This window comes from Nuphar pumila, chromosome 15 (assembly GCF_984573655.1).
Source record: "Nuphar pumila chromosome 15, dmNupPumi1.hap1.1, whole genome shotgun sequence".
In the NCBI taxonomy this organism is placed as follows: domain Eukaryota; kingdom Viridiplantae; phylum Streptophyta; class Magnoliopsida; order Nymphaeales; family Nymphaeaceae; genus Nuphar; species Nuphar pumila.
In genome coordinates, this window is record NC_143263.1 from 68,184,832 (window position 1) to 68,210,387 (window position 25,556).

At 40.7% G+C, this 25,556-nt stretch overlaps 3 protein-coding genes and 1 long non-coding RNA gene across 5 annotated transcripts; 2 read left to right on the forward strand and 2 right to left on the reverse strand.

The window, feature by feature from the left end:
* Positions 1 to 2,204: 2,204 nt before the first annotated feature.
* On the forward strand, positions 2,205 to 4,353 carry LOC149815523 (myosin-G heavy chain-like protein). Its single transcript, XM_089988401.1, has 3 exons — positions 2,205 to 2,465; positions 3,865 to 3,930; positions 4,023 to 4,353. Exons 1-3 carry the CDS (start codon positions 2,255 to 2,257, stop codon positions 4,313 to 4,315), a joined length of 570 nt encoding a protein of 189 aa, XP_089844527.1. The 5' UTR covers positions 2,205 to 2,254; the 3' UTR covers positions 4,316 to 4,353.
* A 469-nt stretch (positions 4,354 to 4,822) lies between these two features.
* Positions 4,823 to 5,709, forward strand: LOC149815524 (uncharacterized). 2 transcript variants are annotated; one of them, XR_016427826.1, is made up of 3 exons: positions 4,823 to 4,944; positions 5,303 to 5,342; positions 5,420 to 5,709. It is a non-coding gene; the product is annotated as an uncharacterized LOC149815524 (long non-coding RNA). The 2 variants fall into 2 exon arrangements; XR_016427825.1 differs by having other exon boundaries at positions 5,303 to 5,709.
* Positions 5,710 to 5,763: 54 nt separating this feature from the next.
* LOC149815525 (pentatricopeptide repeat-containing protein At2g41080-like) lies at positions 5,764 to 7,054 on the reverse strand. The gene is made up of 5 exons (XM_089990560.1): positions 6,690 to 7,054; positions 6,493 to 6,567; positions 6,350 to 6,362; positions 5,980 to 6,249; positions 5,764 to 5,862 (listed from the first exon to the last, which is right to left on the reverse strand). Exons 1-5 carry the CDS (start codon positions 7,052 to 7,054, stop codon positions 5,764 to 5,766), a joined length of 822 nt encoding a protein of 273 aa, XP_089846686.1.
* A 7,270-nt stretch (positions 7,055 to 14,324) lies between these two features.
* Positions 14,325 to 17,580, reverse strand: LOC149815526 (cytochrome b561 domain-containing protein At4g18260-like). Its single transcript, XM_089990561.1, has 4 exons — positions 17,416 to 17,580; positions 17,126 to 17,287; positions 16,590 to 16,738; positions 14,325 to 14,908 (listed from the first exon to the last, which is right to left on the reverse strand). Exons 1-4 carry the CDS (start codon positions 17,578 to 17,580, stop codon positions 14,608 to 14,610), a joined length of 777 nt encoding a protein of 258 aa, XP_089846687.1. The 3' UTR covers positions 14,325 to 14,607.
* Between the last annotated feature and the right edge of the window lie 7,976 nt (positions 17,581 to 25,556).

Sequence of the window (25,556 nt, forward strand, 5' to 3'; positions counted from 1 at the left end):
ATTAGGGTTTTAAATCAAATTCTTGAGTTAGAAATTTTTATAGTTAGTTTGATTATGGATTTCTTTTATTAGGGCTTTGAATCAAAAAAATTAAATTAAGGCATTTTATAGTTAATTTGATTAGGATTTTCTTTTATTTGATTAGAATTTTTGTTTACTAGGGCTTTGAATCAAATTTCATTAATTAAGGTTTTTTACAATTAAATATATTAGAATTGCTTTCTTTCATTTTCTTTGATTAGAGTTTGAATTAGGATTTTTTATTTAATTTTATGGTTTATTTTTCTTGCAGTTTATTTTTTTGGTTATTTATGATTTGTTTTTTTGCATTTTGAGGTTTTGTGATTTATTTAAGGTTTTTATATTTGTACATAAAAAATATAAAATCTTAATTTTTTTCTCAAATTACTCAAATTTTAAACTTTTTTTAGCTTTTAGATTCAATCCGATATTAAAATCCATAATAAAACATGTTAAAATACTCATATGGTTGTACGGATCAAGACGTACGATCCAAAATGAAGTTATCCGATCAATTATCCATGTGTGTACATGTTGTCCGCATAATGTAAAACAAATGTTAGACTTTGGAACACAACTTCCGTGTCCAGTCGAAACAAACTTTAAATGAAGTGCAGTTGCAAAACAAATAAAACTTGTGTTATGTCTGTTTTGTTGGTTCGTTCTGTCCAATCTTGAACAAGCCATCAAACATACCTTAGGAACATTCATAAGTTACCTACTTACCCCTACTAGATCAGTAGATCTAGCGTACAAGTCCAGTTTTGAATGCCAATAAAATAAGACGCCATCTCACTTTTTTTTTAGGGAATACATTCTTTTTCTTTTTCATAAACTATCTTCTTAACATTATTTCCTCAAATAAATGGATAAGTTAAACCTTCTCATCACCACGCTGACCTGGTTCAACTATGATCTTAGTCAAGAAGGCAAAGCCCTTGTGACTAAATTTAAACCTAGATCCTCAACTAGGATAACCGAAGTCCGAAATAGACAATGGTGCTTCATCTCAGCATTCCTTCAGATGGACAATGAACCCATCTCTAGGGATGCAAATGGATCGCATTTTGGATCTTAAAATACATTGGGAAGTTGGATTTATTTGGATCCTGGACAGCCAAAATTTGCAAAAGCCACTTCATGAATCAGACCCGTTTGAAACCCTACCCATATCGAGATATGCCAAGATAGATGGTTGTTACACAGGTGGCTGCATGGCCATCATGCAGGGATGCTGCATATAATGTGAAGTCTTTGGATTTTTTATACAACTGTAGTGAACGTGATGGATCTTAACTCTTAGGTATTATTTGAGGCCACTACATCCAAAAATAATGGTCAAGTTGTATTTAGAGATATTTTTTCTGAAAAACCTTTTCCATCAATTTAAGTGATATTGATACCTGTTTCAAGTAGCATTTTCTTTTTAATATTGTGGAAACACTGTGACATTTTTCCACTTGGAAAAAAATCTAATAATGTTTGATACATTCCTTCTTTTCACCAAATCACGAGAAAACAAATCCCATTTTTCACCAATTTTATTACTCTTCATTTTTATATATTTTTATTTAAGTATTTTGTGCTATTAACAAGATTTTTTAATAGAAATAAGTATTAAAATTTTGAAATTCTCTGGAACCAAGTGATCACATTAGTGGCCCACCCTCAATCACAAATATCAGTGGTACGTTGGAAATATTGCAAAAAGTGATATTTTTAGTCACCATTTAAAATGGTCAATATATCGAAATATATATTATTATTATTCAAAATGAACCCACATAACATCAGTAAATATTGGTTAATTATAGTTTTCATATTATTTAGTAATTTCTTTTCTACGTTATTATTTATTTATTTTTGCTGATTTTATTGCTGAGATTTCGCCGATAAAAATGCGATAAAACACCCCAAAAATCACGATATTTTCATGGCCGATAAGTTGCCGTCCATAATGTTTGTCACTGTGGGCCCAGCAGCTAAGGCTACTGGAAGAAGGCACAGCCATCCCAATTTTCTTGTTTTTTGAGAACCGCTCACTCCAGACTTGTGGGGTCACCCGTTTTAGAATCAGAATATGCAACTGAAAAACTAGTGATAACCAATACTTGACAAAAACATGTGGTGGTGCTATTGCTCCCCACAATTCATGATAAAAACTCAGTTTCTGAAATTTTTGCCCATTGCCAAATGGAACAGTTGAGGTCAGAAAGGAGCTGAGGCAGAAGCAATGGCCGTGCCTTTTGCAGTTTCCATCCCTCCCCACACCTCTCCCTCTAGATTTCCAGTCATGGACTGGACTTCTGGGGACTCGACCCTGGGTCACCCGCACTGCAGTCATAAACTTGGAACTCCATTGAGACCCTCATCAATTCTGGAGAGACGATCGCCCCCATGTAGAGCTCAATCTGATAAATTCTCAGATGAGTATGCCACAACAGGTAAGCTACTGATGACCAAGTTTGTATGTAAGAAATTTTTCATCAGATGACCTAGAGAGAGAGAGAGAGAGAGAGAGAGAGAGCCGAAAGTAAGAGAGAGAGAGAGAGCATTTTGTTTTTTGAAATAACACTGAAGCTCAGAACAGAACAATTCGTGTGATATGGGTTATATGCTTTCAAGTACAGTAGAAGGTGCTTATAGAGCTAAAAAAAATGTAGTTGATTTAACTTTTACACGAAGGTGCTCATAGAGCAAAATAATCGCATTGATTCATTTTTACCTGAAGGTGCTCATAGTGTGAAACAATCTCGTTGATTTTGTGAAACATCACCAACATTCAGTTAGCATCAAGTGAGAAAAAGAGAACATTTTCTATATTAACTTGTTAGCACCAGCGGCTTTTGTAAGAAATCGTTGCAGGAACATCATTAAGTCAACATATTAGAGGTGCAGTTTACCAGAAATAATAGACTGCTATCGGAACTCCTTTTATATATGGTTGATTTCTAGCAACTCAAGGACTGATTTTGAAATTCAAGTTTTGGTTCGGCCAGAAAGACACGAGTACAAGTAGATAGATGGGTTGGGAATAATTTTTATTAAAATTTACTTCTTGCTGTGCTTTTTGTTTCTCTTACGTTGGTTCAAGTATGCAGAAGTTGTAACAATGAAACTGCAAACTGTGGGAAAGGCCGAGTCTAAGTAGGCTTTTATCTTTTAAAGATCTTGAACAGTTTCAGTAACTGTAATGAGAATCTGTGCTCTTTGAAATCTTGCTGTTGTTGTCAGCTTTTTGCAGTGTGATGGTGGGTTCAGTTGCGATGCATGACTGTCAGAAATCTTTTGTTATTTGTTGATGCATGTCTATCTCAGGAAATACTTTGATGCACATTGCTCCAGGTATATTTGGACAGTCCCAAAAGAGAGACAGTATCACTGTTAAGGGCTCTTTCTGATGTCTCAGTCTATTGGTTTTGATTTAGTTTCATTGAGACATTTAATTATTCTTTTCCCATCTGTGTTTTTTCTTGTCTCCTCTCCTACTATTCTTTCAGTTTTCCCATACATGACATGCAAACCAGTTTAGGGAATCATAATGACTTCCCAGAAAATGAAGATGGGTAATATAGTCGAGTGCCCAGTTTTGTTGTTTAAAGTTTAATACCATATGCTTTCTTTCTCAACAGAGTTTCTGTGTGGGCTGTGCGAATTTTCTCCCTCATTCAGAATCCTTTAGATCTTAGGATGCCTCTGAGCCATATTACTTCTTAAATCAAGAGCAATCCCTTTTCTGCTTGCATCATACAGTCAATGACCTCTGATGTGTGTTTTTCATGTCAGAATTTCATTCTATAGTGTGGCCATGGTACTCATACAGCTATTCATTTGCTTGAAAAGGATCTTCAATGCGTGCTCAGCTGGACCTCTTAGAACAGTTAACATCCAACAGCTCTCCAGACAGTGGTACTACCCTTGTGCAATTCATTTTCGATACAGACCGGGTTTATCCAATTCATGACCAATCTATTTAACCAAGTGGTTTATTCCATGATCAGGTTACATTAGTGATGGAAACCCACAGAAGGCAACAATCCGTGAGCAACTCCTGCAACTAGTTGAAGACAGAGAAGGCGACTTCAGTCTTCCATTGGGTAAAAAACTGAAAGAGAGCATGAAATCCTTGACCATTTCACAGAAAAGAAACATCAAGAGACAGGCTTACTTAGACAAAGTATCTCAGAGAAATGACTCGGCTTTTTTTGCCATCATTGCATTGTTTATAATTGTGCCACCATTCCTAATATTAGCTGTAGCTATCTCAACTGGTTATGTACAACTCCTTCCTTAAATGTACGTCACATGCTTTGAAGAACTCTTGTTGTTACACACTGATCATCGCATCAAACTGTCATCCATGATTATGTTGTTTTAGCCAAGCCGCGGGAAAGCCTCTAGCAGGATTCACCAGAAAAATATATATACCTAAAAGAATCATCTTGCTAAATGAAGAACCAAATTTTTTGTTAACCAACATCAAGTATATAATGTTCTTCCTTCATGTTACTATACAAAGTAGAGAGCATCACATGAATGGAATTCCACTCTGGATGGAACTTATCTCCTGCAAGAAATGAGTGCGACTCTAAATTTCAATCCAGCTACATCCTGATTCTCTTTGTAACCGCTTCTCTCTCATTTGTACTCTCATTTCAGCTGCATCACCCCAAAAGCGAGCCTCAGCAAAAATGTTAGATAAGGTTACATATGCTGAAGCATTACCTGGTTGAACATTTAAGATGCTGTTTGCTACTCTTCTACCAATATCAACATCTCTATATGTCTTACAGGCTCCGAGAAGAGCTCCCCATACAACAGCATCCGGTTTTATTGGCATATCATTTATTAATCTTTCAGCTTCACAAAGTTGACCTGCTCGGCCAAGAAGATCAACCATGCATGCCTAATGATCTTGACCAGGTTCAATTCCATAATCTCTGCTCATTGATTCAAAGAATTCCCAACCCTTTTCAACTTCTCCAGTATGGATACAAGTGGATAGAATGCTAATGAAAGTTACATGATTTGGTTGTACACCTGATTTACACATTTTATGGAAGATGTGCAATGCCTCATGGCCTTGTCCATTTTGTGAATATCCTGTGATCATGGTGTTCCATGATACCGGATCAAGTTTGGGCATGCTATTGAAAACATTCTCAGCATCCCTCAAGCTTCCACATTTTCCATAAACATTGATCAGCGGATTGGCTACTCCATTGTTGCATTCAAAACCTCTAGTTATGGTGGCAGCATGTATTGATCTTGCCTGCTGCAGGGCTCCAATGGTAGCACAAGAAACAAGAGCACAGTTATAGGTAAAGTGATCTGGTTTTATATCAAATTCTTCCATCTTGTAGAAGAGTTCCAATGCATCCTCTGGATAACTGTGCAGAGCCAAGTCTTTTTCTTGATTCATTTCTGAAGATTTCCCAATTTGGAGGTATCCAAAGATCATTGTGTCCCAAGAAATCAGGTTTTTCTCTGGCATAGTGTCAAAGATCTGACGAGCATAATGTATCCTGTGATTAAAGATGTATGCTGACAGCATGGCTGTCCATGAGACAACATCATACTGGCGCATTCTTCCAAATACAGATGTACTTACAATATCCTCCTGCTTTGCATACATGGTAATCAAAGAATTTCCAATTGAGTTGTGTGAATCAAAACCCCTTTTTATTGCATAACCATGAATTTTTCTTCCATTTCTTGATGTTTGGGGACTAACACATGCATTCAAGAGGCTCGATAAGGTGAACTGATTTGTTTCACATTGGCCTTGATCATATCAGAGAACAATTCAAGTGCTTCAGCTTGTAAACCATTTTGGACACCCTGCTATCATAAAGTTCCATGATACCAAATTATTCTCTGGTATTTTATTAAATAGATTAGCTGCAACCATATTTCTCCATTTTGAGCATATCCTGATGCCAAAGCAGACCAAGAGACCACATTCCGCTCTGAGATCTCATCGAAAGCTTTTTGGCAATCAACCATGTAACCAAATTTAGCATACATGGCAACAATTGCACTTCCTACAAACACATTTGAACTGACTCCTAATTTTATCGCTTGATCATGAACTTGTCTTCCTTTCCCAATCTCTTGCAAGCAAACACACCCTTTGAGGATTACAGATAATGTTGATGAGTTTGGCAACTGGCCATTCCTCAACATCTGAACATACAGTTCCAATGCAGCCTCATCATCCCCTTGTTTCTGATAACCACATATAATTGCATTCCATGATACCACATTTCTTTGAGGCATCATATCAAACAAGCGTGGTGTTTCCCCTGTTCTACCATTTTGCGCATACCCTGTTACCATTGCTGTCCACGAATATACATATTTATCTGCCATATGATCAAAAACCCACTTTGCATCCATGATACCACATTTCTTTGAGGCATCATATCAAACAAGCGTGCTGTTTCCCCTGTTCTACCATTTTGCGCATACCCTGTTACCATTGCTATCCACGAATATACATATCTATCTGCCATATAATCAAAAACCCACTTTGCATCCTCCAGTCTTCCACATTTCGAATACAAACTGATGAGTGAATTACTAACTGCTAAATCCAGTGAGAAGCCACCCCTAATAACAAAAGCAATGATTTGTCTGCCTTCTTCCAAGCTTTGAGATTTGAACACCTCAAAAGCACATTCCACTGAGTGAATTCGTTTGGCTTGATGCCCATATAATACAAGTCCCTAAACAAATTAAGCCCTTCCACGTCTTTCTCATTGTGGACGTACATAGAGATCATCCCGTTACAACACACCACGTTTGGTTCCGTAATCCTTTCAAACAATTGGCGTGCATCATCAAACTTTCTGGATCTAGAATATCCATAAATCATGGCTGATTCAACGATTGCATTTCTCTGAGGCATTTCATCAAACAGTTGGAGTGCAGATACCAAAGAACTGCATTTCACATAAACGCCAATAAGATTGGTCTGGATCGATGCCAACGTGCTCAATCCGCTCTTGATGATATTGCCATGAACGACCATTCCTTTGCCTAAAGAAAGAGAGCTTGCGCATGCCTTCAATAGACTGATAAAGGATTTCTCCATGCACATACTCAAGGTAGTCATGTAGTCATACTATACGTTCACACCTCTCCCCCCCACACCCCAACAAATAAAAGAGTACAAAAGATTGCCTGACCTAATGGTGTGCTCACAAATAAGTCTTGCAAGCTATTTACTGCCACGTTACCCACAATCAGCTTCGTAAGCTTCTGTGATTAAAAAAAAAAACAAAGTGCTATTATGATTGGGCTTGATTTGAGGCTGTATTCATGGATAACTATGGGTATTCTGAACTTTCCCTCAGCACGTTTCGCTATTCCAATGGTTTTATGGGGGTATTTCCGTTATATTTTGTGGCTTTGGTTACCAATAGGGATGTCAATGGATTGGATTTTATCAGATATCCGACTGAATTCTATTTGGTTTAGTTGGATCTTGTTAAGCCGAAACCACATCCGATGATATTTAGATGCGGATATGGTTTTTTATTTTTCGCTACCAAATCCAACGAGTATCTGGATTGATGGATATAAAGTCTAATTACATTTAAAAAACCAGATTTGGCATGAGCCTTTCAACATTTGAATCCGAAACTGTTAAACCCACATTTGATTAGTCGGTTCTGGTATTGACTGCATCCAACTCGAATCTGGACTGTTTACGTCCCGGGCAGCTTGTGGCTCATCTCGGACAAAGCCTGTCAAATCTCATATAGGGATGGCAGTGGGGCGGGGCGGGGTGGGGCGGGGGACAAGGTCTCCACCCCCGCCCCGCCCCGCCTCAAGATCTTATCCTCCACCCCCGCCCCGCCTCCCTGGCAGGGATGGATTTTATCCTCCACCCCCGCCTTCATCCCCGTTTCATGTCCTCCATCCCCGGTTCAAACGGGGATGAGGCGGGGCGGGGCCGGGATATTGCGGGGAAAAGTGGATGAGGCGGGGATCGTGGCGGGGCGGGGAAAAGTGCACGTCCATCCCCGCCTCCACCCCCGGACGGGGATGGATTTTAACCTTCGTCCCCGCCTCCATCCCCGTTTCATACCCTTCATCCCCGGTCCAAACGGGGCGAGGCCGGTCCACTGCCATCCCTAATCTCATACATTGAATGGGCTAGGCAAGCCAAGCCATGATCAACTCGTGAATGGGTTCCGCTCAGCTCACGTAGGCTCGGTAAAGGTAAAAATGTACATACTACATAACTTTTATTTCACGTTGCATTTATGACACAATAACACAAACCGTGAGTAGATACGAGTTTGAGATGCAAGTTTGCAATTTTTTTCTAAAATAGGACATTAAAGAAATAGATTTTCATTATTTAATTGCTTTACATTTTTTTGATATTTTGTTAATAATACAATAAAACCACATTTTTTTTAAATATTGTTAAAACTATTGAAAATTAGTAAAATAATCTAATATTGTCATTACGTGAGTTATGGGCGTGTCATGTGTTATTATGTTCCTGTGTCGGGCCGTGTCACTTAACAAATGGGCAAAAATGGCGTGTCCTATGACATTAATCTTTCATGTGGTTATATAATCACTTGGCTTATCACGAGCTCCATTTAGGGTTCACTCTAAACCAGCCAAGCTAGTTTTACTGGTCTCTTTTACCAGCCATAGGTTGGTAATTGACTTCATGGTTCACTTGATTTTGACCTATCAATATGTCCACCGGACCTTTTAATGGGGTGGGACTGGGCCTAGCTCAGGTATCCATATTAGATCCTAACCGAGAATTCTATATTGTGTGCCATATCTATAATTCTATATCCATATTTAAGGGTCTGTATAATATCACAATATACGTTGACAGAAATAATTTATTACACTAAGACTCGAAATAATAAAGATCACTAAAACTGTTCCCTTGCGACTTACAGTGTACAGTTGCGCTTAGAGTCTGTTTTGCTTTTGTTGAGTCTGATGTAAGCTGCCCGGTTCAGGTGAATCAATACCCCGAAGGGGCAGCCCGTATACTTGAACTGTAATAGCCTGCGGGCAAAATTGTGAATGAATTAAATGTGTTGAGCTTTCTTTTGTTCACCCTCGTTGTGATTGCTTCTTGTGATTGCAATTTCTCTTCCTCTATTCTCTCTTGCTCTCTTGCACTCTGATTACAAGCTTCCGCGACCGGCAAGCGAGCTGGCGAGTAGGCTTGCGGCGGTAAGGAAGGATCGTCGCGCTGGGGAAGGGACTCCGGAGTCGGTGTTGACAGACACGCCGACAGGCTGCGATTTGTGAGCAAGACATCGTGGCGCCTTATCAACACTTACGCAACACCAAAGGCAAGGCAGTTGCCGAAGCTGAGGAGATGGGTTCACCTCGGGGCCAAGAAGAGTTGGCTGCAACTGTTAACAAGCTGGTGGAAGATGTGACTTCGCATAATGAAGCGATTTCACGCGCATGTGAATCATTCAATGGATTGAATGATGTGGTGGCGAGCCTGCAAGAGCAGGTGAACTTACTAATGGGGCAGGTCTCTTCGTTGACGACTACAGTGACCGATCTTGAGTTGAGGAACCATACGTTGCAGCGGACGGTGACCCTGAATGGCGGAAATGGTGAGAGACCATCAAGGATTGATGTACCTAGACCCGCAAAATTCAATGGTTCTCGCGACAGCAAGGCCATTGAGAACTTCTTGTTCCAAGTAGAAGACTACTTGGATATCCAGAATGTGACCCTCGAAGATCTGAGGATCAAGGCTGCAGCGGCCTTACTTGATGGTGATGCTATCGCTTGGTGGAGGCGGAAGCGCAATGACATGGAGAGGGGTCAATGTGTGATAGACACCTTTGACGACTTCAAAGTAGAGTTGCGCAACTACTTCATGCCAAGAAATGCGCAAAGACAGGCCTACCGGATGGTTCGTGAGCTCAAACATACTGGTTTGTTGCAAGACTATGTCAGAACGTTCCAGAAGCTTATGCTGGAGATACCTAACATGCCAGAAGACGACATGCTCAACTGGTTCATTATAGGACTTCAACCATGGGCACAGTCTGAAGTGGAAAGGTGCAACCCCCGTATTTTGGAAGATGCATATGTGGCGGCTGAGCGCTTAGTTGACACTCAGCGCAAGCCTTTCACCCCATCAACCAAAGTTAGGAAGAAGCCTGACCACGGAGGCAAGAAGGATGAGTAGCGCAACGATAAAGGTGAGGCGTCGACACGCCATCAATCTGAAAAGAAACAGAACTACACAAAGCATAACAACAACAACAAGGGTGCAGTTGTGACATGTTGGTTCTGTGGTGATAGACATATCGCCCGGCAATGCCCAAAGCGCCTTGTAAAAGACGACGGGCAAGCCAATACTGCACAGGAAGAATGCAGCGATACTGAAGGCAGCGACACTGAGACCATGCAACCGAGGATGGGCGCCATGTGATCGATTAACGCAGCTAGAAGTTGCGCAACTAAGAACATGCAGGTCAGTAAGGAACTTATGTACGTAGAAGTCATTATGAATGGAAAGTCTACTTCGGCAATGGTAGACTCCGGGGCCACACACAACTTTGTCTCGCGGGAAGAGGCAGAGCGGTTGGGCTTGAAAACTGGGCCAAAGCAGAGGACTATCAAAACAGTAAACTCTGAGGCCAAACCCATCCTTGGTGAAGCAAGAGATGTGGCTACTCAAGTGGGGAGTTGGGTCGGCAAAGCCAACTTCTCTGTGGTGCCCCTAGACGATTTCAAGGTGATTTTGGGTATGGAGTTTCTGTGAAGCCAGAATGTGATGATGCTGCCAAAGTTTAACACGTTGACGATCATGGTATCAGACTTGTCCTACACAGTGCAGTGCCTTACGCAGAAAGGCAAGTCTTCAGTGTTATCAGCAATGCAACTGAAGAAGGGTGTCAAGCATGGGGAGCAGACATTCTTAGTTGCAGTGCGTGCAGATGAAGGGAAGGTAGAAGCAGCAGTGCCGCCGACCCTAGCCCCTCTACTGGAGGAGTTTCGAGGGGTGATGCCTCCGGAATTGCTTAAGCGTCTTCCGCCAAGACGCGAGGTCGACCACAAGATTGAGTTGACCCCGGGAGCAAAGCCTCCCGCAATGGTTCCATACCGTATGGGGCCAGCAGAGTTGAAGGAGCTGCGTAGGCAGCTAGACGAGATGTTGGACGCAGGCATTGTTCGTCCATCAAAAGCCCCATTTGGTGCCTCGGTCCTTTTCCAGATGAAACATGATGGCTCTAAACGGTTATGTGTTGATTACCGTGCTTTGAACAAGGTCACGGTGAAGAACAAGTACGCATTGCCATTGATAGCGGACTTGTTCGATCAGCTAGGCAGTGCCCGTATCTTTTCCAAGTTAGATCTGCGATCGGGTTACTAGCAGGTGAGGATTGCTGAAGGTGATGAGCCGAAAACAACTTGTGTCACCCGTTATGGTGCTTACGAATTTCTAGTAATGCCATTCGGGTTGACAAATGCTCCAGCCACGTTCATGACTTTAATGAACCAGATCTTCTACCCTTACTTAGACAAGTTTGTGGTAGTCTATCTGGATGATATCGTGATCTACAGCAGTAACATGGAGGAACATGTCGGGCACTTGCGAATAGTGTTTCAGGTGCTAAAGGAGAATGACCTCTGTGTCAAACGAGAGAAGTGTCTCTTCGGGCAGGAGGAGATTAGCTTCCTTGGCCACGTTGTGGGGCGTGGTGTGCTGCGTATGGATGGGCAGAAAATAAGGGTCATCCAAGAATGAGTTCCGCCAAGCAAAGTGCCAGAATTGCGGTCATTCCTTGGTTTGACAAACTATTATCGGCGTTTCATCGAAGGTTATTCCCTCATTGCTGCGCCTCTCACGGATTTGTTAAAGAAGAATCGGGTATGGCTCTGGACAGGAGCGTGCCAAGATGCCTTTGATGGCTTGAAGAAAGCCTTAGTGAGGGAGCCAGTGCTGCGACTGCCTGATCATTCGAGACCCTTCGAAGTCCACACTGATGCCTCAGACTTTGCCATTGGCGGAGTTATTATGCAAGATGGTCATCCGATCGCATATGAGAGTCGCAAGCTGAAGGATGCAGAGAGGCGTTACACAGTGCACGAACGTGAGATGACCGCCATTGTGTATTGCCTCAGGACCTGACGACACTACCTTTTGGGTGCCGAGTTCGTTGTCAAGACGGACAATGTGGCCACGAGCTATTTTCAGACACAAAAGAAGTTGACGCCTAAACAAGCTCGATGGCAGATGTTTTTGGCTGAGTTCGACTTTGCCTTGGAGTACAAGGTTGGAAAGACCAACGTTGTGGCGAATGCCCTGAGCCGTAGGGCTGAACTGGCAGCTGCGCGTGCGGAGTCTTCTGAAGTGCATTTGGAGGGTGCACTGCTGAGCCGCATCCGCGAGGGTACGCAGCAGGATCCGATCGCACAACACCTTATTTCTCTAGTGCAGGCAGGGAAGACTTGGCGATTTTGGCTACAAGATGGCCTCCTCGTAAGAAAAGGGGGACGCATCTTTGTACCACGGTGGGGAAGCCTTCGCCGAGAGCTACTCAAGGAGTTCCATGATACACTATGGGCCGGCCATCCTGGTCAGGAGCGGACCTTAGCACTCCTTGAGCGCGGCTACTATTGGCCGCAGATGAGAGACGACGTTGAGGGGTATGTGCGGACATGCCTCATCTGCCAGCAGGATAAGGGGACAAATCAGAAGGCTGCCGGTCTCCTTGAGCCTCTACCAATTCCAGAACGTCCTTGGGATAGCATCTCCATGGACTTTATTGTTAGTCTGCCAAAGGTAGAGGGCCTCAGTTCTATTCTGGTTGTGGTGGATCGTTTCTCAAAGTATGACACCTTCATCCCAGCTTCTAAGGAGTGCCCTGCAGAGAAGACTGCGGAGTTGTTCGTAAAGCATGTGGTGAAGCACTGGGACATACCGAAGAGCATTGTGAGTGATCGTGATGCTCGCTTCACGGGCAAGTTCTGGCGTGAAGTATTTCGGCTACTTGGCTCTGAGTTGCTATTTTCAACTAGCTTCCATCCGCAGACAGATGGGCAGACAGAGCGTATCAATGGGATCCTGGAGCAGTACCTTAGGCACTTTGTTAGTGTCAATCAGAAAAATTGGGTGAAGCTCCTTGATGTGGCACAGTTTTGTTATAATCTGCAGAAGAGCGAGTCTTCAGGCCATAGTCTGTTTGAGATAGCCACGGAGCAGCAGCCACTGACCCCGCACACTCTTGCCACACAGGAAAAGGGAAGGCCATCATTCGCCTATCAGTTTGTTCGCGACTGGCACGAGCAAAATGAGTTAGCGAGGGCATTTTTACACAAAGCGGCAAAGAGAATGAAGAAGTGGGCGGACAAACACCGTCGGCCCGCAGGGTTCCAAGTTGGGGACCAAGTGTTGGTGAAGTTATATCCTGGTCGCACAGGCATCTTCCGCGGGCGGCACCGCGGACTACTCAGAAAGTATGAGGGACCCTTCACCATCACAAAGAAGGTGGGCAAGCTGGCATACAAGCTGGAGTTGCCCCCAGACTTAAAGGTGCACCCGGTGTTCCACGTGTGCAACCTCAAGCAGTTCCATCCAGATGATGGAGACCCGGAACGCAATGTGCCGCAACGCGCTCCCATCATGCAGAGGGCCCCGACAGCACAACGGGCCGAGAAGCACCTCAGTCAGATCCTTCGCCACAAGGTCAACTACTTGGGGCAAGCGAAGAAATACTTGGTGCAGTGGGAGGAAACAGCGGAACCAACGTGAGAGCCTGCATTTCGAATGAAATAGCCGCTACCCGGCTGAAGTCAGGGCTTACCACGAAACAGATGGCGCCGAGGACGGTGCATGATTTGAGGGGGGAGCATGTTCCCTTGCGACTTACAGTGTACAGTTGCGCTTAGAGTTTGTTTTGCTTTTATTGAGTCTGATGTAAGCTGCCCGGTTCAGGTGAATCAATACCCCGAAGGGGCAGCCCGTATACTTGAACTGTAATAGCCTGCGGGCAAAATTGTGAATGAATTAAATGCGTTGAGCTTTCTTTTGTTCACCCTCGTTGTGATTGCTTCTTGTGATTGCAATTTCTCTCCCTCTATTCTCTCTTGCTCTCTTGCACTCTGATTACAAGCTTCCGCGACCGGCAAGCGAGCTGACGAGTAGGCTTGCGGCGGTAAGGAAGGATCGTCGCGCCGCGCTGGCCCATTGAAGGAAATAGGCCCATGACAAAAACAGTGAAAACAGATTTTGTTTTTCTTTTACTTAGAATGGAAAAGAAAATCTATATCGTACATTTATTATTTTGACAAAGAAGAATTTGATTATATGCCACAAAAGAAATTAACAAAGCAACAGTTCCTCCCTTATTTTGTTGAGCAATATTGTTGATTTACTTACATAAAAAAACAAAGCAAAGGAGAAGGCATTTTTCGGTTAGCATGGGAACAAAACCAAGTTCATGAACTCCATCATTTCCTGAAGCTGAAGTTCATGAACTTGGTTGTGTTTCACTGACATGCAGAAATGTGGTTAATGAACACAAAATCACAACGTTAGTGAAGAATTATCCTCCTCTGCAATTAGCAATGCTCACCATTCATTTTGTTTCCCAATGTTGAGACTTGATAGGTTGGTCCAAGTGGTTCTACCCCAAGAACCACGCCTTGTTTGTGTAGATAATCCCATCTATCTTGCAACAAGTAGAGGAAAGCAATGCAGGAGGCTTCAACAGTGAACAGAATAATCCATATGGTCACATTGTTGGAGGTCCTACTGTGATAAGCATAGAGACCAACATAGATGTTTATTATCCCCAACAATGAAACTCCAGTTCCAAGTAGCCAATGCAGAAAATACCAAATGGTTCTTCCTCGAACACCCCTGGAACAGTTCAAGAATCCAGCATTCAGTACTGAAAGGTAGATTAGAGAATATTGGCTTGAAAATTCATTATTCAAATTTGATGTTGTTGATCCATTATGTGCTTCCAAATGGTTGACATGGTAAAATTGGAAGTCGTTTTCATTGCACAAACAAGAGAAAAGTGATACAAATAGATTACAAATTTTGGTTCATGATGATGCAAAGCATCCTGCAAGCATGTATGTGCATGCATAAACATGGATGCAGGGTTTGCATGACTCTTCAATCCAAGATTTCTACTACTGCTACATTTTGCTGCTTATTTGCAATAGGCACATATTGAAAAGAAGACCACATGCATGAATTCTAGTTGGTGCTTATATATTCTGTATCCAAGACAAATATGGCATCACCATAATATCAAAAAAAGTTTATATTGATCATTTTGGACTTCAATTAACTAATTCAAGACTTTTAAATACACGACAGGGTATTGTAACCAGCAAAGTGGCCTTGTTGCCATGATTCACTGAGCGCCTTTTGTCACTTCGATTCGTTTGTGCCTTATAATACTATATAGTATTTACTGTAGGGTTCCCTTGGGTGATTGCTCATCACCATCTGATTAGTACAAGTTTACTTCAAAAAAAAAAATTCACGACCTTTGACTAAACTTTTTGGATAGTTAATCAGGGAAAAATCATGACTAACTGGCAAGCTAATTGACATAAAACCTCAGGTCTCCCCTGTCCAACCAGAGAGTACACCCAACTTTAGCCTCACAGCAAGGGACTCGCACTCATGGGATTTGAACTCGTGACTGAACTTTATTTTGACTTTGACTTTGGCTTTCTACATGAATGCGCGTGCATGAGAGATTAAGATGCATGCGGTTGTCTTGAACGTCACTATAACTAGCCGCTATAACCACCGGGGTGGTATCTCATGCAGTAAGCAGGGCCCTGTGTCAAGCTGAAGGCCCAGGATCGAATCCCTCTGCCACATGGGGCGGCTGTTCTTCTGGTAGGGGTCTGCCTAACCCCAGCTTGCCTTTCAAAAAAAAAACTAGCCGCTATAAGTATTTTTATTTTTTGTTAAGAGTCGCTCATCGATCCTTAATTATCTAAGAACTAGCAACAAATTATTTGACCATTAGACATTCGTTATTGTTTAGTGGTTTTTCACCCATTGGAATATGATCTCATTGGCCACTTATCTCAAGCTTGTTGAAATTAAACTGAGAGTAAGCATGAGTTGGTTGTACCCTAAGAGGAAAATTTGCCGTTAATTATTCTTTTTCAAACTCTCTTTAAAGATAATACGTAGATTTCTCTCAAAAAAAATAAAGATAATACGTAGATGCTTGCCTCCAAGCAAACTCTCAGTATTTAAGAATGTTGTCAAGTTCAAATAAATGGAGCAATTTTTCAACATGGCATTCAACTAATGTGGCAGCTGCTTGGCGTCCAGCTTTTCTACCACAATAGAGAATGCGGGGATCAAGCTCGCATGGTCCAACCTTAGCTTAGCTTAAGAACTTGGTCATGTTCCAAGTGATCCCCAAACAAATAAAACCTACAGAGATTAACATTTCCCTGTTGTGAGTCAAGCTATGGAGTTTTTCATCGAGGAAGAAATGAGCATTACAATTCATTATCGACCGAAATTCTAATAAGAGTTTTGTAGTCAGGTTATGTACCTATGAGGCCTGCATAAGCCAATCAATGGTTGCAACCAAATAAGTGCATAGATAGCCAGGCCAATCCGTTGATGGGTGTTACTAAATTTGTTCTCAAAGTTTTTGATGGCCATGATTGCTCCTACAGTGGCAAGGGAAACTGAAATTATCTGCAACAAATTCATGACACTGATTGATGAACTTTATTCACCTCCCAGGTAATTAATAAGAAAAAAAAAAGTAATCAACATGGTGCAATTGGCAATAATTAAAAAAAAGGGCTGCAGTTTCCTTTGAAGATTGAAAAGCAGTTTAGGCATGGTAAACAATATGGAATAGAGGGGTTGGCTGCTAAAGAATAAACTAGAGTGCTGTTGATTACAAATTGTTTCAATGATTATGCTGCTCAAAATTTTAAAGGTATCAATGATTATACTCTCTCTCTCTCTCTCTCTCTCTCTCTCTCTCTCTCTCTCTCTCTCTCTCTCTCTCTCTCTCTCTCACACACACACACACACACACACACACATGGAGATCATTAAAGGGGAACGCTTTACCTGTAAAATGATGTGAAAGTAAAATAGAACCTTTAATCTTCTTCCACAGTCTAGCCTGTTTGACATTCTCATCAAAAGCACTCCAATAGGCGTAAGAAAACCAACAGATGCCCATAGGAGGAAACCATGGACGGCCATCTGATTTTTAAGTCGAGGGTCCAACTGCAAGATATAACAAACAGTATGTTAGAACTGGAAACAACGACAGCAACAGCAATGCACTTATAGTGCTTAATTTGGAAGAGAGAGAGAGAGAGAGAGAGAGAGAGAGAGAGAGAGAGAGAGACTACCATGGGAACAATGAGAATTGTAGATGCCTTTTGGACAATATGACTCCCGTTGTCATTTACAGCCTTCTGGGATAGCTCATGAGATGAAACAACACAAGCACAAAGAATACTGAAAACAAGAACTGCCATACTTATGTACACGGCCGTCCTTTGAAAAGATGTCATTGTACCCAAATCTTGAAGTCAGGTACTAAAACTTCAGCAGAACAATCTCACAACTTCAATACCTCTAACAACCATATAATTGTAGTCACAAAATTATTCTGCAATATTACAGAAGAACAAACCCCCACTTCTTGAGTACTATGATGTTTCAAGAAGAAAGACTGGTTTTTAGCTGTGCATGTGTGTGTGAGAGAGAGAGAGATGTATATAAAGAAATTCCTTTCATAAGCCATATTTGTAATTTAAAAGGCCTAATGTAAACTTAGTAGACTTTTCCATTATCAACCCCAAAAGGAAAAGTAAGTAAACAAAAAAGAAATATGATTTAAGTCAAGCACTAAGGCGTACCCAATGATGGCTAGCCAAAAAGCGGATGAAAAAGTGTTGGGTTCCTTTTTTTATATAATATAAAGCAACTGCACCCAGCATGAAGACCTGGTGCACTGACTCGACCTGTCATACCTATGGTCATTGTGCTGGTGGCTTAAAACTCCGAGGCTAAGACCCGACTAGGTTTCAACTCTTGAGTTAGCAAACAAAAGCCAATCCCTTAATACCTATGCGATCACCTCCTTTGAAGAAAACCCATCTTAACATTATATTTATCTTAAAATTTAACCAAATCTGTGGTTATCTATTAAGGTGAAAGAATAGTTCTTTTGGGACTTTAAAGAAACCCCAATATAATTTGGGACATGGATTTCGCTCTTTTTTTTTCTTTTTTTAGTGAGAAAGCCCAGAGGAAAATATGAAATTGTTTTATTTGTTATTGTTGTTAGGAGCATGAAACTTTGAATACAATCGAGTGCTATTACAAGTTAAGAAGATACTTGTAAAAGAAATAAGAATACTATCAAGCTTTCGTTTCTTTAGTTTTTTAATTCTATATAGTGATGTTGGCCTATATTCCCTGGCTTGGAAGAACAACAAAGCAGACTTTCATGGATGGATAGACCAAGAAAAACAAAAGGAAAAGTTACAGTGGGAGAACTGTGGGGTATATACAGAGCCATGATGGCCTCTGTGTTCTGTCAACCCTTTATCTTTTTACAGTAGGAAGGGTAACGAAGGAAAGCATAGCAGGTCTTCTTTTTCACTACTTTTCCTTTTACTATGTTATTTTTCTCAAAGTTTGAAATATAGCTGGTGAAGCAACAAATCTGAGCCATGTGCAGGTCCATATATAGTCGGTCAAAGACTCAAATTGCTTACTTCAGGCCCAGGAAAAACTCTTTTAAGTCTCCCATCCTTCCTAGCACCCTGATGATTAGTAGCCTTGCTTTTTTTTTTTCTAATATAAGGAAATTGATGATGCAAGAAATTCTGAAAACTGTTGTTGTGGGCTTCAGAGTTCAAATGCAAACAAGATGTCAATAAAGTTTTTCAATGGTGGCATGCCAACCTCATCTGGTAGCGGTGATTCTTGAATGTCACCAAGCTGAATGGATGTCATGAGTTCCAAACGCGCAGGATCATCCCTTGCTTAGGGTGTACTCCCTGGTGCGTATCGGGCCTCAAGGGTTTTACCAATCAGAGACCTGTCAATGCGTAGTTGGTGTTTTTTGAAGGGTGGGAGGGGGGAGGTGTTGGCTCCCTTGATGTAACCAGGAACACAAAAAAAAACTAGTTAAGCACACTTTTGGTTGGTTCACAAATCCAGCTCCACCTGCACCATCAGTTTAATTAAGTAACCTCTTCACCATACCTTATTGAGCTGCCTTTGATGGACCACTACTGAATCTTGTTTGGGTAAAAGGACTAAAATACACTTGTATGTAAATATAAAGAACACAGCATCTAGCAAACAGATCATAGTGGAGGTATACCAACCCCTGGTTTTCTTAGTGGTCCTGTTTGCAGAATTGCACGTTGATTTTTTTTTTGTCATGAAGTAAGGCACCAACAAGCTACAAACAGGCACAACCACTTTTCCCTCTGGCCATTGTGTGGTAACTGCTATTTGATCTAGCAGTCAAGCATCCAATGAACATGCACTAAACGCTTTAGTAATGATTGAGACAGTAAGCTACATAATTAGTAACTGTGCACTTGTACAAAAGTTGGTTGTCCAGATAACAAATTCTTTATGTATGATAATCATATTATATCAGAATAAAATGGGGAAATAAATATATAAAACTGGATATGGATCTTGGTCCAAACTCCAAACTCTAAACTTCAAACTTTTTATGAAGGCTCTATCAGGACTCCAGCATATGACGATCGATCTAGATCTGATCAATTCTCACCCCATTATCTATCCTAATGTGACAAATGGGCCGAGAGACAACTAAATTTTTTGTGATATTACGGCAACAATTTGACAGAAAGAGAAAAAATGAAAAAACTGTAACATGTTCAATTATTGATATTTTAAAGTTATCATGATTTTCATGAAATCATTATAATTTTTTTCATTACATTGTGTTGCTTTCTTGTCAATTCTTTTGTGTTAACCCTCTGAGATTTATCTAATAAAAACTAAATTTTTTAAATTATCCAGGTAAACTATATGTTTAACTCCGTGTTTTGTGTGTGTAAACATAAGCATGTGTGCATGCGTTTTTTTTTTTTTGCATCTGAGCTATATCATTGGCTGTCAAAGGGGCCAGACTTGTTCTCACAGGAATTTCTTCCAATTTTATTTGAAAGAATATAAGCTAACCCTTCCATATGTGGCCGTATTTAATAATACAAAATGCCAAATCTGGCTCCCATTTAAATCCTTTAGGTAAAACTGGGACAAAAATGGAAAATTAGCCAGCAAACCACTCTACAACCATAGTCATACCAATAAAATGCGTATTTGAGAGCCAAGTATTTATGTGAGTGACATGGATCCTGATACTTCAGCTGGTTCAATTTATTAACAAGCAACTGGTCCATATCCAGTCCAAAAAATAATGGGTCCATATTATTTCTCTTCACACTTGAGAAATGACCGTGGAGACGCACCAGGGGTTTTTCTTGCGAGAATGACATCACATGGACGTCATTTTGACATGTAAAGGCTAAGATCAACCAATGTTCCAGCTTAGTCATCATGAGCCCAAAAAAAGTTGATATTATATGAATTTGACAATTGGTACATTTGAAAATTACAAGTTGAAAGATAGCAATCATGTGGAATCCCTTTTCTGGTTTGCTTTTTTGTGCTTGTATTCTTTTCAACTAGCCAGGTATAGCTGAGACCCAAAGTGTACCTACGATTGCTGGGGGAGTTGCAATCCAAAGGATATCCTTTTTTTTTATTTTTTGTTAATGACGAAGATCCCACCACGATCGAGCCTTAAGTGTATGTTTGATGACTTGTCCAGGGTTGAATGAAAAAAAAAAGATGGAACAGAACATATAGGTATGTTCATTCCGTAACAACTGTTACAAGTCAGTCCATGTTTGTTTGGACCGCACTTAAAAGTTATGTTCCAAATGTCCGTTGTTTGATGACAATATGCAAACAACTTGGACAGTCATGGATAATGGTCATGGGTGATGCCGATGACTGTCTGGTCTGAACCTCGCCTAGGAAGACCAATTGAAGAGAGGCAGTGAAAGAAGAAGAAAGGAGGGAAGGAGAGGCGATCAGGGGGTCTCACCGGTCGTCCTTGGTCAGCATCCAGTCGCTGACCATGTAATGGCCGGTGATGGTGCTTGGCGTCGCCTGATTTTTGGGGAAGGAGTGGGTTGGAAGGGAGGAGGAAGGTGGAGAAGATGGGGTGGTAGCAGGAAAGGGAGGAAGAGAGAGGTTGCAAGCAGAGGTCGGGTCGGGGGCTGCGCTACCACCATCGCCACCTCCGAAGTCCCCACCGAACATGCCCTACATCTGAGGTAGAGTTGGGGATGGCGTTCTTGATGCCGTGGTGGAGTAAAAAGATTTGTGAGATATCGTCGTGTAGCGATTTATGAGAGATACCACCGTAGCGATTTATGAGAGATCGTCATGTAGCGATTTATGAGAGATCGCCATGTAGCGATTTATTGAGATGACTCACACCACCATGTAGCGATATGTAGATAGGAAGTTATTTGCAGGTATCACTGTGTAACGATTTACACAGTGTACCAGATGGATCCCGAACACGATTTGCCACAAGAAGGAATTAACGTGGTTCGATCATATTAGACCTACATCCACGGCAAACACTCTCGCTCTCTTTTTTTCTCTTATTATTTGAATCATCAGGGATACAATATTTATAATACATAGCATATAACTAACTTGGAAAAAATCATAGCGGTACGATATACAGTTTCCATAACCAACTTGATACACAGAGATATTTCCTGTAACCATCAAGATCAGATCCCGTAAATCAAAGAGAGAGAGGTGAGAGGGGTTATTGTCAACACTCTCCCTCAAGTGGGGTGTAGATGTTTGCACAACCCCACTTGTTGAGAAGGTCACGATGATGATCTCGACTTAGTCCTTTGGTGAATCTGTCAGCAAGTTGTTCTGTAGTTTTAGTATATGGAGTAGAGATCTCTCCTCTTTGAACATTTTCACGAACATAATGACAATCGATTTCGATATGCTTAGTTCGTTCATAAAGAACTGAATTTGCTGCAATATGTATTGCTGCTTGATTGTCACAGAACATGGAAATAGGTAAATCGACTGACATCTTCATTTCTGTTAGGAGCGTTTTGGCCCAGGTTATTTCACTGGAAGTAGTTGTCATGGCCCTATACTCGGCTTCTGCACTAGCTCTGGCAACCACCCATTGCTTTTGGCTTTTCCAGGTAACCATATTGCCACCAACAAAAACACAATATCCTTAGGTAGACCTTCTGTCTGAACTTCCTGTCCAATCTGCATCTATGAACCCTTGAATTTGATGATAATTGTTCTGCTTGTACCATAACCCTTGGCCTGACATTCCTTTTAAATACTACAGTATTCAATTTACGATTTTCCAATGTAGTTCCTGAGGAGCATGCATACATTGGCTTGCTTGGTTGACGACATATGTAATGTCCGGTTGAGTAATAGTTAAATAGATTAGTTTTCTAACTAATCTCTGGTATCCTTCCTTATTAACGGTTACATCATCAAAAGAGATAATAGATTTTTGTTCGCTTTCCACCGGAGTTTCCACGAGCTTACACTCGATTTTTTCTGCACTTTTAAGAAGATCTAACATATATTTCCTTTGAGATAAAAACAGACCCTTTCTTGAATGGGCTATTTCAATGCCTAAGAAGTAGCAAAGTTTTCCCAAATCTTTTATGTCAAAGGTGTTATGCAAAAGCCTTTTTGTTTCTTGAATGCCTTCATCATTTGTACCTGTCACAATGATATCATCCACATATACCAAGATAATAACCAAGTGATTACCTTCTCCTTTGACAAATATTGAATTGTCAGCATTGCTTCTGACAAGTTTATGTTGTTCCAATCAACTGCTCAATCGATGGTACCATGCCCTGGAAGATTGTTTCAGGCCATAAATGGTTGTATGTAGTTTGCATACTCTATCAGTATTTTCTTCTTCAGGATGTCTAGGTGAAAGTTTCATATACACTTCTTCTTTTAAGTCTCTCTGTAAGAAAGCATTTTTAACATCTAATTGATATTGATGCCAATTGTAATTACAAGCAACAAATAAGAGAATTCTGACGGTATTCATTTTGGCAACAAGAGCAAATGTTTTATCGTAATCAAGACCTTGAGTCTGAGTATACCCTTTAGCCACCAACCTGGCCTTGTATCTCTCTACAGTCCCGTCACTGTTATGTTTTATCTTATATACCCAATGGCATCTGACTGTCTTTTTTCCAAGAGGTAAAGAAATAACTTCTCAGGTTTTATTTTTATAAAGAGCTTGTAGCTCTTCATTCATAGCTCGAACCCATATTGGGTCAATTCTAGCCTCCTCATATGTGGATGGCTCCTTAATCTGAGAAATGTGGTTGATGTAGGCTTTGTGAGTCCTGCTTATTTTGTGATACCCGATATAATTTTCAATAGGGTACATAACTGAGAATGTAACATAATCATTTAAATGAGCAGAAGCTCTGGATTGATGCCCTGACTTTCTTAGCAAAGGTTGATTTTCTGTTTCAGAGTTTACCTCTTGTGATGAGTCCAAAGTTCTTCCTATGCTTGTTGTAATTTCTTCATATGAGTTAGGCGCAGGCAGAACTACTTCTTCCTGAGAATAGTTTTTCTCAAATATGTCTCCAGATATTGTCTCTCCCTGGCATTGATTTTGCTGAAAGTATGAAACATTTTCATTAAATTTGACATCCCTGGTGATAAAAAGACGTTGCTCTTCTACATTATAGCATTTATATCCCTTTTGAGACGCAAAATACCCCAAGAAGACACATTTGGAAGCACGACAACTAAGTTTATCCGATCCTTGTTTGGCTATGAATACAACACATCCAAAGGTTCTTCTGTGATTTAAATTGAGTTTGTGTCCCTTTAGAATCTCAAGAGGAGAGTGTTTTTCTAAAATTTTGCTAGGCAAACAATTTATAATATAGCAAGCAGTCAGAACAACATCACTCCAAAATATTTTTGGAACATTCATTTGGAATAATAGGGCTCTGGTAACTTCAAGCAAATGGCGATTTTTCCTTTCGGCTACTCTATTTTGTTGAGGAGTACCTACGCAGATAAATTGATGGTTTACACCCTTTTATTTTGCAAATTCGTCAAACTGAGTATTCTTATACTCAGTGCCGTTGTCAGATCTTAGGATCTTGATTTTTGTATCATATTTGGTTTTCTACCATAGAAAAAAACTCTTTAAATTTACCAAGGACTTCATTTTTGGTCTTAAGTAAATAGATTCAGGTACCCTTTGAAAATTTGTCAATGAATGTTAGATATCTAAAACCAGAGTAAAACGTCACAAGAGAAGGTCCCCATACATCGGTATGAATTAGATCAAATGGTTTTTCTGCAATATTATTTGATCTAGGAAAGGGAAGTCTAGTCATTCGAGCATATCTACAAACATCACACGAATGACAATCAAATTGAAAATCAGGAAATAAAATGTTCAATGACTGGCTTGGTGGATGTCCTAGACGTTTATGCCACAGACATTCTTCATATTTTCCAGCAAGCATGGCCCTTTCGTGTCTTCCAAGCACATAAAGACCATATGAAATTTTTCCTTCACCAATCACTTTCTTCGTCACCCTGTCTTGAAATATCACATTATATGGTGAGAAAGTGATATTGCAATTAAGCTCATTTGTAATTTTTGATACAGATAATAAGTTGGTCGCGCGATAGCCTTGGGACTACCATAACCTCCAGTTCTTTTGCATGATCAAATGGCTAAAATCTACTAATACCTGTTACATCAACTTTTGTTTCATCCGCAATGACAACATGCTTGCAGCCGCAAATTGGTTTTAGCCTAGATTTATTAGTTATGGTCAAACACATATGTTCACTTGCTCCCAAATCAATGATCCAATTTTTATCATTGTGATGAGCAGAAATATTACCTGGATTTGAAGGAGAGGATGTGGAGGCCATCATAGCTACTTGATCATTTTTTTGACAAATGGTTTTAAGCAGCTCAGCAATATTCTTCAATTGAGTAGATAAATCTTCTGAGCTAACTTTATCATTCGGGTTTGAAGTGGTAGCCACATGACTAGATGGTGCAACTTCATGGGGACGTTGAGCTGGAGCAGTTCCTAGTTTACCGTGAAGGTTCCAGCATCTATCCCTGGTATGTCCAGTTTTTTTACAAAAGGTACAAGAAATCTTGTTTCTTGTTTTGTGGCCTGATGACTCATAGTTTTTGTTGCACAAACTACAACATCAGAAAAAAAAGCTCTATCGAATGCTTCAGGGATAGACTTCTCTACATTCATTACTCGATGGGGAGTTTCCTCTTTCATTATGATAGAGCATATATTGTTAACCGATGGTAATTCTGTGATAACAAGATCTGGCTTCGAACTTGATCAAATTCATTCCCAAGCCTATCGAGCAATTGGAATGCTTT

Coding starts and splice junctions, on each gene's coding strand:
- LOC149815523 (XM_089988401.1), top strand. CDS start 2,255: ATGGCCGTGCCTTTTGCAGTTTCCATCCCTCCCCACACCTCTCCCTCT. Junction 2,466..3,864: donor AGATGAGTATGCCACAACAG/GTAAGCTACTGA, acceptor TTGCTTGAAAAG/GATCTTCAATGCGTGCTCAG. Junction 3,931..4,022: donor CAACAGCTCTCCAGACAGTG/GTACTACCCTTG, acceptor TTCCATGATCAG/GTTACATTAGTGATGGAAAC.
- LOC149815525 (XM_089990560.1), bottom strand. CDS start 7,054: ATGGTCGTTCATGGCAATATCATCAAGAGCGGATTGAGCACGTTGGCA. Junction 6,568..6,689: donor CAGTGGAATGTGCTTTTGAG/GTGTTCAAATCT, acceptor GAAATGTGGAAG/ACTGGAGGATGCAAAGTGGG. Junction 5,863..5,979: donor AGATCTCAGAGCGGAATGTG/GTCTCTTGGTCT, acceptor TTATGATAGCAG/GGTGTCCAAAATGGTTTACA.
- LOC149815526 (XM_089990561.1), bottom strand. CDS start 17,580: ATGACATCTTTTCAAAGGACGGCCGTGTACATAAGTATGGCAGTTCTT. Junction 17,288..17,415: donor CAATTCTCATTGTTCCCATG/GTAGTCTCTCTC, acceptor TATATCTTGCAG/TTGGACCCTCGACTTAAAAA. Junction 14,909..16,589: donor GGCTTATGCAGGCCTCATAG/GTACATAACCTG, acceptor GAACTGTTCCAG/GGGTGTTCGAGGAAGAACCA.